Genomic DNA, 11,648 nt, shown 5'->3' with positions numbered 1-11,648 from the left:
AAAGGCTCCCTCCCGCAAAGAAGCGTTTACAATTCCCTGAAGCCAGGCTCGTGTACCCTCCCGAGCCGCCAGTACCAGCCAGGAGGGGCACGGATCCAGTAAACATGTGGTTGCGTTCAGTCTCCCCAGGACCCTGTCCACATCATCAGGAGTCACAGAGTCAAACTCTTCCCAAATAACAGTCTCAAGACCTGCTTCCATAGTCATTGCCTTTCACCAACTGTAGAAATCCATCACCACATTTTCATTCAGCTAGACTATAATATTTTAGAGTTGCTGAATATTATACATGGTCTAACACCACATGGGATATTCTTCTCAAAATATGTATTATTGGTATATAGAGGAATAATGTCTTCTTTAAAAGATATATCCCTTATCTTTAAGATAGCTTACCACAAGCTTTGAACTCACTGAGTTTTTCTCTTAGTTATGTAAGTCAACTGGATGTCATATATGGTAACAATCTTGTTGATTCTTTTGTGGAATCTCTACTTTGAATATTGTCATCGGGGCTACTTAACAAAGTATGTGGGAAACCAGTTACCCCTCACTCATTCTGTTTTACTTATCTTCTTTTGCAGTATAAACAACAAAACCAACTTTATGCAATTTGAGACTGGAGAGCTATGTAACTAATTCTGCAATAGTTCATAATAGTGTAATTGCTGAAATTTAATATTTGCCATTACTTCTTTAAATACTAGCTAATATCAGTAAAAGGGGATGGAGTTTCTATGTTAATATCCTGTAAACTGTGAAGACCTTATATAGCAGGGGTGTCAAACTTGCAACGTCACGTGATGTGTCACAATGTATCGTGACTTTTTTTCCATTGCCGGCAATGGGGTCGTGGGCCAGCAGTTTGATACCCCTGCCATACAGCAGTCTTCATGGAAAGCTCAGGGCAAATGTCTGGTTTGCACATCCTGCCAATTTGCTTTAAATTTAGTGCTATCTGTGAAGTGCTAATTATAGCTTAATGTAACATATGACCCATGCCACAATAGTTTCCTCAAATATGATTTTTTTAAAAACAAAGAAAAAAACTTGGGCTTAGCAAAATGTATGACTAAAACCAGCATTACACAAGTTCACAAGTTCTTGTGAAGCTACATTATTAGCTGTCCAGGGCTGCATGTAGCCCATTGGCCACAAGTTGAACATGCCTGCTCTAAACAAACCATTTTGGTTGAATCTGCATAATCTATTCAACCACAAACCTATATGTCTTTTAGCCTAGAATGTTATAAAAGCTCAGATATCAGTGGTAATTAGTACACAAATTCATCTGCAAACTTTTAAGAGTCCTCTAAGCTGCAAGAATCTGAATAACTTTTAGAAGAGATAAGCAATGGTACATTTGGTTTCACTTAGTGTTGACTAGAGACTTTTGCAATCCAGACATGCTCTCTGCTCACTAGCTTAAGGCTGTGTTAACACAAAACTAATCTCTCCACGCATGTATAGGCGGTGCATCTTTGAGGCAGTATTAACTCCTGTTGACTGCCTAGACAAGCTCCTGCAGTTTTCTTAGCATGATTTTCAAAAATGGCTTGCCGCTGCTTCTTCCCAGGACTGAGAGTGTGTGTCTGAAATGGCATAGGGTTTCCTGCCTGAGCAGGGGGTTGGACTAGAAGACCTCAAAGATCCCTTCCAACTCTATTATTGTTATTGTTATTGGCTGGTCTAAGGGTACCAAACTAGCTTTGTGCCCAAAGTGGGACTAGAACTCCCAGTCTCCTGGTTTCTGGGCTAGGGCTGTGACCACTACTCCAAACTGACTCGCATCCCCATTTCAATCCAAGATAAACCTAACTAAATGCTAAATTAAGCCCAAGTCAGCGCCTCCTCCGGACACAACTGCTGCGTTCTTTACGGGGCCGAGCCCTGCCAGTCCTTGGCTTAGCAGTTCAAGCCCAAATGGCACATTCAACACTGGTGGCTGACTTCAGTTTTACTTACTCAAACGTCCCGGGCACAAGAACACGCATTCTCTCCGCGTAAAGGCTTCTACTACACCCGAGACTCAAAAGGAAACCTCGAGTTAGCAGCTCAAACTGACCGGTTCGCTCCGTTGGGGAAAAAGCATTGGGATGCCTGTGCTTTAGCCCCGCCCAGGGAGAGGAATCCGGGCGGAGAAGCGCCGCTCCTCGGGTCCTTCTGAAGGAGGCCGCAGCCTCGGGCCCGCAGGCACAACTTCTCCCCCGGCTGCGCCTCTGCCCCACTCCTTCCCTAGCATTTTTTGCCCCGCCACCGCCACTGACTAGACTAGAGGCTGCTACAGCGACGGCCAGAGTATGGCGTCTCCGGAGACTTGCCCGACGGAGCGACGCTGCGGGCTTCCCTCCACGTTGGCGCTGCTGCTCCTCTACCTGAGCTACCTGCTGCTGGGCAGCGCCGCGTTTTGGGCGCTCGAGTCGCCCCAGGAACGCGACACGACGGAGCACCTCCTGCAGGAAAAGTGGGAGCTCCTGGTGAACTTTACTTGCCTGGAACGGGAGGCTCTGGAGCGGCTGGCGGAGGTACGGGCGAGACGAGGTAGCGGGGAAGTTTGGGGCGGGAAGGAAGGGTTAAGGAGACGAGGAGTCCGGGGCAGTTTAATTTCAAAGGCGCTCCACGTGCAGCTGGAGACAGCCTTTTCCTTCACGTGTTCCGATTTGATCTGTTCTGGCCCTGAAATCAGGCTGGGGATCCGCTCCTGAAGCCCTTTGGTGGATAGGAAAGCATCTTGGGAGAACTGGTTTGTCTAACGTGATCCTATAAATGTTCTTTCTTTCTGATAGATTAGAGCCGTTAGGAAAGAAACTGAAGTCCCCGGGTCTAGAGCCTTTGTCAGAATACAGTGGGAGGTGGGAGATCCTTTTTGGAGCACGATAGATCTTTTTTTTTTCTGAGAAGCTGTCCGATGTTCCTATCCAGTAGCTTTTGTTTGCCAATGCACTGACCTACAAAGGATCCGGCCAAATTTCAGCCCAATGCGTTGTGCAAACCCATCCTGTGTGTGATTATAATGGAACGTGTTAGGAGAACCCGGGCAACTCAGGTATGCGAGCAAACCATAGTTCAGTTAGTAAGCACATCCCAGAAGCGTTACCTTTGTATCAGTTTTATCACCGAAGCAATCAGGCACTTGAAGGAAGTAAGCAGAGCTAGATATTTCTTTCACTTCTTTAAAAGTGGAGTCTGTACTTTGCCCTAATACTTGGCATGGAAAGGTTTTGCAGGACTGTTTCCTTTATTGGTTGGTGTGGATATCTGTGTTTCACTAGGATTTAACAAGAATTAAAAATTATAGTAATTAAAAATTACTATATATTATAGTAAAAAAAGGAAATCTATAAAGTAGATGAGGTTATTAGACTAGGAGATGGGAGAAAATGTAAGACATCCTCCAGATTAAAAAAGAGAGAGAGAAAAAGAAGAAGAAAGGAAACTAAATTATTGCAAATAGTTTTATTTATTTATTTATTTTTATTTATCAGATTTCAAGAGCACCTGATTCCTTGACAGTTCTTTTTTTAAAAAGAACACAACTGACTAGAGGAACAAGATGTCAACTATAAACCAATTATAATTAAAGGGGGCTCCATGGAAGAACAACTAAGTCTTTAAAAATTTTCTAAACAACAAAAGGGCATACAAATCTCTGTAAAGCCAGCTCTAGCTAAGGCTGAATTGGCACTGGCTAAGGACACTAAATTTTAAGGAGTGCCAACACTGAATAAGAAAAAAAACTTCTGAAAAACAATGAAAGTGAAAAACTGTAATGGAGTACTTCCCAAGTGAGCGTACTCACTCAAGAGATAAATCCTCGACTTATGACCACAGTTTAGCTCAAAATTTCTGTTGCCAAGTGAGACATTTATTAAGTGAATTTTGCCCCATTTTATGACCTTTCTTGCCATTGTTGTTAAGTGAATCACAGCAGTTATTATGTTAGTAACACAGTTGTTATGTGAATCTGGCTTCCCCATTGACTTTGTCAAAAGATTGAAGACCCTGGGCAGCCGGGCCCTGGGCAGCCGAGCCCTGAAAACCCATCTATTCCGTGCGGCCGGCCTGGCGTAGTTTTAATTAGGTTTTAGTACAGGTTTTTATATGGGGTATTTTAGAGCAGGCCTTTATTTATTTAATCTGATTTTAGAATAGATATTTATTGTGTTTTTTTATTATCGCCTGTTCACCGCCCTGAGTCCCGTAAGGGAGATAAGGCGGTATACAAATTTAAATAAACATAAACATAAATATGAACCAGTTGCCAAGCGCCTGAATTTTAATCATGTGACCATGGGGATACTGCAGCAGTTGTGTGAAAAACAGTCATAAGACACTTTTTTCAATGCCGTAACTTCAAATTGTCCCTAAATGAATTTTTGTAAGTTGAGGACTACCTGTATAATTTTGTAATGTAAATAGGTTACAGTGTTCAAGCAAAAAAAAAAAAAGAATTGTCTGTGGCTGAAAATCATTAAGTGTAAAGCTCAAAAATTAAAAGAATAAAACAAGAGGCTTCCATTTTGAAATTCCTAACAAATCAGAGGATGAACCAAAGCATAGGGATACCAGAATATGACTTTGGTTAGATGCCAAAATATCTAGAGCCACTCCTGAAGGAGAAAGGCCAGTTACTGCAAAAAATTAAGAGTTCCTGCAGCGTAGTTTAATCAATGGGACCTAGATTGTGCTTTCCTTGGTTGATGATACCAGAAAGTGGATCCAACTGAAGATAAGTGGTTCTTCAGAAATCTAGGCCCCTATGCCATGAAGGCCTTTAAAGGTGATTACCAGCATTTTGAATTGCATCCAACCAATAAAAAAGCAGCAGGGTCTCAGGCACATAACAGTGTTTCTGCCACAGTGCTCTCACCACTGCCTGGTCTGCCACATTCTGGACCTGCTGCAGCTTCCAAGGCAGGTGACTAGGCATGAGTAACTGTCTGAAGGGCCTCCTGGTCCAGGAAGGGTGCAATTGGCTAAATGCCATTGTGCAATGAGTGACATCTGCTCTTCAAGTAAGAGATGAGAGTCCAAGAGGACCTTAGCTTACACAAAGGTATCAAATGAGAGTCAGTGATGGAGTATTCCTAGATCCAAGGAGCCCAAATAGATATAACTACGATCTTATCAGGACTGAATCCAAGGATGTCTTCTTGAGGAAGGAGCATACTACACCCTCCTTCAAGACTGAGGAGACCACTGCATCAAAATCCATTGCATGGACCCAATCATAGGGACTGGATCTAGCAAACAGGGTCCAAACCTATAGATTGGAAAACTCTGGTCTACAGATATTTTGGACCACAATTCTCACCTTCCCATGACTCTGGCTGTACAGCTTGGAGACATCACATTTGCCTACACTGCCTTTACTGCTACTTCTACTACTATTAACTAACTAAAATAGTTTGCCACTTTCTGTGATAATATAATTAAACCAGAAGCTCATCTTTACCCTGGCTAATTGGATTGTGTGCGAACACAATCTATCATTTAAATGTTAAAGCTGAGAAATCATCTCTGGAAAAGATTATAGGATTGAGTGATTTTTTTTTAACCAAGAAATTATTGATGAAAGATATATACCTGAAACTTAATAGGGAATAAATTTAGCTTGTAGAGGTCAGTATTGGGCTGAGGGTACATTGTTCAATTTTACATTGGATTACTTTATAGCACGGCATAAAGTTTTAGTTCTCCAGAAGATGGTAGAGGACAGGAAGGCTTGGAGGAACATTGTCCATGGGGCCGCGATGGGTCGGACACGACTTCGCAACTAACAACAAAATTTGATTTGAAGCCATTTTTCCTGAATCATCAAATTGTGTCAAATTGGATGCCTCTGGATTTATTTGATGTCTTTTTATCAAATTGATCTGGAAAATTGAATCGATTTGATTTTCTGAATCATCAAATCAGAAATAGATCCACATATTTCTTCTCCAGTATTTTTAATCCTTTTTAATGTTGTACAGCAGGGCTTTTCAACCTTTTCACCGACTGAACCACTTTTAGGATATGGCAATATTCGAGTACCACCTAGCAAGGTGTTAAAACTTGATGACCAAAAAAAACACCCTGTTCAAAGTTGCAATTGCACTGAAATGACTTATGACCATTTTTCACACTTATGACCATTGCAGCATGCCCAGGTTCATGTCCATCTCCCTCCCTCCTCTGTGTCTCACCTCCAGCCGATACTGCCTTTCTTCATTGCTGCCTTTTTTCATTCCTCGTGGGGGGGCGACCCCTCCCCCGCTGCATTTCTTGTCTGTTTGCTGCTGCCAGCACAGGTGGCTGCCATAGCAATTGTAGATCAGCTCATGGCCGGCCTGCTTGATCTCCTCTCCTCTCCCCCCCTACCCTCCTCCTCCTTTCCCTTCGGTGCAGCTAGAGCTGACTCCACCTCCTCCCAAGGCTGCTGCTTTTTCTCTCTCTCCCTCTCCCGCCCAAACTGCTTCCTTTTATAGCCTGTCCTGTCTCTGCCCCCCTCCTCCTCCTTTCTCTTCCGGGTGAGCCGGAAGTGAGCCTGGGGCCTTTGCCTTGCCCCAGCCACTCTGCAGCTCTGAAGGACTCTCACAGTAAGTCCTTGCCTGTGCTGGCTCGTTCCCTCCCCCACTACACTTGGCTGGGCAGGGCTGCGTACCACCTGCCACGTGCTAATGTACCACAGATGGTACGTGTACCATCGGTTGAAAAGCCCTGGTATAGGCCACAGTGACTGGGCTCCCATTAAGCCATAAACAAATCATAACAGATCTTGTTACACAATGTACAATGGCTATGCAAATACCTACACCTCACTTTTTGTTCATGCCTCCAGTTCTATTTGTGTAATATGGAAACAGTCATTAGAGGCTAATCTGACGTGGGATTATGGGAATGTTTAGTCCTTGGTGCTCTCTGAGATTGGTTGTTTGCTTGCAGATGTTTCATTATCCAACTAGGTAACCTCATCAGTGCTATAGAGCAGGGCTTTTCAACCAGTGGTATGCATACCACTTGTGGTACTTTGGCACCTGGCAGGTGATACGCAACTGTCCTAGACAAGTGTAGTGAGGGAGGGGAATGAGCTGAAGCAGTGGCAGCACCACACAAGCCTGAGGGAGAGACAGCTGGAGCTCCAGGGCTGTCGAGGCTCAGCAAAAGCCCAGGATCAGTGTGTGTTTTGGCAGGGCTATGGGGTGAGACAGAAGCCCCAGGGTCAGTGCTTCCAGTGCACCCGGAAGAAAAAAGGAGGAGGGGGGACAGAGAGGAGAGGCTATAAAAGGAGAAGGTTTTGGCAGGAGAGGGAGAGAAAAAAAGACAATGGGGGAAAGAGAAGGGGACTGCAAAAGAGAGATGGAGAAGCGCAGCCTTGAGAGGAATCAGCTGGAGGTGCATGGAAGAGAAAAGGAGGGGGGAGAGAAGAGAATATAAAAGAAGGGAAGAGAAGAGAGGTTATAAAAGGGGAGAGAGAAGAGGATATAGAAGGGAGAGAAGAAAGGATATAAAGGGGAGAGAAGAGGGTATAAAAGAAGGGAAGAGAAGAGGATATAAATGGTTTCTCCATTGACTTTGTCAGAAGCTTGCAAAAGGGGGTCACATGATCCTGGGACACTGTGAACATCATAAATATGAATCAGTTACCAAGCATCCAAATGTAGATTGACCCTGGGGATGCTGCAATGGTCATAAGTGTGAAAAATGGTCATAAGTCAGTGCCATTGTAACTTTGAACAGTCACTAAGCGAACTGTTGTAAGTCAAGGACTACCTGCACTTTATCACTTTTTTTCCTTTTTTTAGTCATCAAGTTTTTGACACCTTATTAGACGACTGGTGGTACTCGAATATTACCATATCCTAAAAGTGGTACAATCTGTGAAAATGTTGAAAAGCCCTGCTATAGAGTGTGGGTTTGTTTTTGTATACATTAGCTTGCCTTGCTGGTGTTGGTGGGGATATGGTTTTCTCCTTGATAATTCCTTGATTTTTGTTTTCTGCTTGATTGTCTGGGGTTAATTCCAGCTTATCTGGATGTAGGTTGCTGAAGAGGATGGGTTCTGATCTTTTTGTTTCCTTCTTAGTTTTTTTATTGTCTCTTTTGAATAATGTATAAAAGCCAAGAATAGACATTGAGATAAACCATATTTATACAGTGTTCAAATGAAATTTTCTCAGTGTTATCGATGTCTCTGAGGCTACTATAAATACTTTATTAAGAGACTAAGATATTTTCAGGTAACCTTGATTGTTGGATTTCCCAAGTTTGTTATCAGTGTAGGAGAGATATTGAGGTACAATCTCTGTGATAAGAAGCAATTAACATTTATGGCCTTTTCTCTACGTTCTTAAACATAAATTTAAGATTAATATTTATCTTATACAAGGTAATGTTTTGATGTTTTCTGTTTTTATAAGGTTAAGAAATCGGAATTTCACTTAGAAAAGGCAAAGGTCATTTGCCTTCAAAACAATAGCATTCCTGACTCACCCGATCCTCAACTTTAGTTTTTTCTTTGATTCAAATGTTACTTACAGCATGCATTGTAATCTCAGGGGGAAACAAATCTTGCTTAGTCCAATGAGTTTATTCCTAGCCAAGTATATTTGGGATTTCATCCTTAGACAAGCCATCTTTGGCCTTATGTTTGCCTTCATACCCGTGTAACTGGTCTCTCCACACATCATCCTTAGTGAAGCGTGCAAACCAGCGTTTGCATTTCCTGTGTCGGATGAGGAGAGCACATCTTTCTCCTTCTGTACTGGCCACTTTTTACAGAGGCACGATTGAGAGCATTTTAACAAACTGCATCACTGTCTGGTTTGGTGGCAGCAATGCCTCAGATAGAAAGTCCATACAGAGATTGGGAAGGTCAGCCGAGAAGATCATAGGAAGCTCACTCCCTGGTATTCAGGATACTGCTTATAAGCGCTATGTGCTTAGAGCTCAAAGCATTGTTAGAGACTCCACACACCCACTTTGCGGTCTGTTTCTGTTGCTCCCCTCTGAGAGGAGGTTTTGAAGTATTTCTAGCAGGACTACCCGATTCTGTAATAGTTTTGTTTCCTATGCCATCCGTCTGGTAAATTCCCAAGGTTCGTTTTTCTCACCATGCACATGTATGCATACTCCGAACTATACTGTATTGTTTCTCTGTGTCATATAATATATGTGGGTATATGCATAATTCTATTTATTTATTTATTTATTTATTTATTTATTTATTTATTTATTTATTTTTGTCATATTTATGTAGTGTATATTGGAGGTGGTGATTCTTTGAGAGCTGTATGCAACAAAATTTCATTTTAATGTATGCCGATTAGTGTACATTCAAAGTGACAATAAAGATTTCTATTCTATTCTATTTATTCTATTCTATTCCTCTATTCTATTCCATTCCATTCCTTATGAAAAGGGATTATGATTACACTGCATATGTTAGCTAGGCTTCCTATGTGTTGCTATGTGCAGGTTCTGCTCTGTATCTCATATTCAACTGAATATAATTAAAGTTCCATTTTACATATTATTCCTGATAAGATTTAAGATTTGTGGTAGAAGGATTAGTTTATTTATTTATCAAATTTAGATAGTGTCCCTATCTCACTATGCAAGGGACTGGGCGATTTACAGATATAAACGATAAGTTCTAGTCTGCCTTAGGTATGAACGCCAGCTGGTGACTCTGGGCCGTCACTCTCTCTCAGCCTAACCCACCTCACAGGCCTGTTGTGGGGAAAATAGGAGGGGGAAGGAGTATTGTGTGTGTTTGTCACCTTGAGTTATTTATAAAAATAATGAGGGATATAAATAAATAAACAGGGCTAAAATACTAACTTGGCAAAACATGGTCACATACAGGAATGGAACAGCTTTAACTTGAAGGAGATTTTGTGAGTTTTTTTATATTAAGTAGCCAGAGGTTCCAGAGTGCAAGTCATTCATAGTTATCACTACAGAGACTGGAAAGAGATAGAAGCATTCAATTGCAGTGTATTTAAGGCTAACCTGGTAAAATGGCATGTAAGTAATACATGAAAGTGTTCATTTCAGGTTTCCATGTACCTGATTGTTTTAGACATCTTCACATATGTTTATGTTTGAAAGGTGGTGATAAATTGATAGGTAATTTAGAGATCATCTACTTTACCCGCTGCTTGGTACAGGATCTACTGCAGCAACTCTGACAGGTGACCATCCTGCCATTTTGAGATGATCTGTATCAAAAAAGAACTCACTATTTCATGTGGCTCCCAAGTGTATCTCCTGGATGGAAACTGATCGGGATGGAAGCTAATTAAAGACAGAAGCAGTCTAGAACTAAGGAGAAATTTCCTGACAGTTAGAACAATTCATCAGTGGAATAACTTACCTCCAGAAGTTATGAATGCTCCAACACTGGAAGTTTTTGAGAAGAGACTGGACAGCCATTTGTCTGGAATGGTACAGGGTTTCCTGCCTGAGCAGGGGGTTGGACTAGGTCTCTTCCAACGTTATTCTGTTATTCCTCTTCAAAATTTTTGCAACTTAGTTTTTCTCAAATTAGTCTCTTTCTTAGCCTGATCCACTATCCATTGTACCTTGATATAGAATCAGATCAGAAATTCTTATTTGTGGTGTTCCTAAATATTGTCAGCATTACTGTAAAATTCTGAAACTCTTTCATATCATTCATGCTGTTAGCCTAATGTCTGTGGTGGCCATCCTGTGTGACTATTTAGATAGAAAGGGCTGGAATTCTTCCTAGACTTTCAGATGAACAACAAGGAGTGATGAACTGTCTGATTGTTTCTGATGAGATTACAGAGGCAATTAAACAATTAAAGGTTGGAAAGGCTCCTGGTACAGATGGGTTAACAGCAATATATTATAAAATGTTATCTGAAGAAATGATAGAACCTTTGAGACATCTTTTTAATGGTATTCTGTCCGGAGCACAGGTGCCTCCATCGTGGAGACGTGCATTTATATCACTTATACCTAAGGAGGATCAGGACTTGACTCAGCCTAAAAATTATAGACCAATATCTTTATTGAATACAGATTATAAGATTTTTTCAAAAATTCTAGCTAACAGACTAATGCAAGTTTTGAAGCAGATAATTCACGCTGATCAGTCTGGATTTATAACTGGTAGATATATGAAGTATAATGTTAGACAAATTGTGGACTTGGTTGAATATTTGGACAAAAATAATCAAATTCCAGCGGCTTTTATCTTTTTGGACGCTGAAAAGGCATTTGACAAATTGGACTGGCAATTTTTATTGCGAGTTGTGGAGAGAATGAACTTTGGAGATAGATTTTTGCTTGCTTTGAAAGCTATTTATCAACAACAATCAGCACAAATTGTGGTTAATGGGGGATTGACAGATATATTTAAAATTGAGAAAGGTACAAGGCAAGGATGTCCACTATCACCATTATTATTTGTTTTGACAATGGAGATTTTATTGATTAAAATTCGTGAGTCATCGGTTATAAAAGGAATAAAATTAAATAAGAAGGATTATAGGTTGAGAGCTTTTGCTGACGATTTGGTTTTTACCTTATCTCAACCGATTGAATCAGTAAGAGAGTTGATGCAGATTTTGATTCAGTATGGGAAAGTTTCTGGATTTAAAGTAAATAATAACAAGACTAAAATACTAGCTAAAAAT

At 41.2% G+C, this 11,648-nt stretch overlaps 1 protein-coding gene across 1 annotated transcript in view; it reads left to right on the top strand.

The window, feature by feature from the left end:
- Positions 1 to 2,300: 2,300 nt before the first annotated feature.
- KCNK17 (potassium two pore domain channel subfamily K member 17) overlaps positions 2,301 to 11,648 on the top strand; it is a 24,251-nt gene continuing 14,903 nt past the window's right edge. Inside the window, exon 1 of the mRNA XM_015819628.1 lies at positions 2,301 to 2,525. Coding sequence (XP_015675114.1) covers positions 2,301 to 2,525 — 225 coding nt within the window. The remainder of the gene's footprint in view (positions 2,526 to 11,648) is intronic.

The sequence above is a fragment of the Protobothrops mucrosquamatus genome, unplaced genomic scaffold (assembly GCF_001527695.2).
Source record: "Protobothrops mucrosquamatus isolate PMUCROS unplaced genomic scaffold, P.Mucros_1.0 scaffold960, whole genome shotgun sequence".
Classification (NCBI taxonomy): domain Eukaryota; kingdom Metazoa; phylum Chordata; class Lepidosauria; order Squamata; family Viperidae; genus Protobothrops; species Protobothrops mucrosquamatus.
This window is presented reverse-complemented; position numbering and strand designations above follow the sequence as displayed.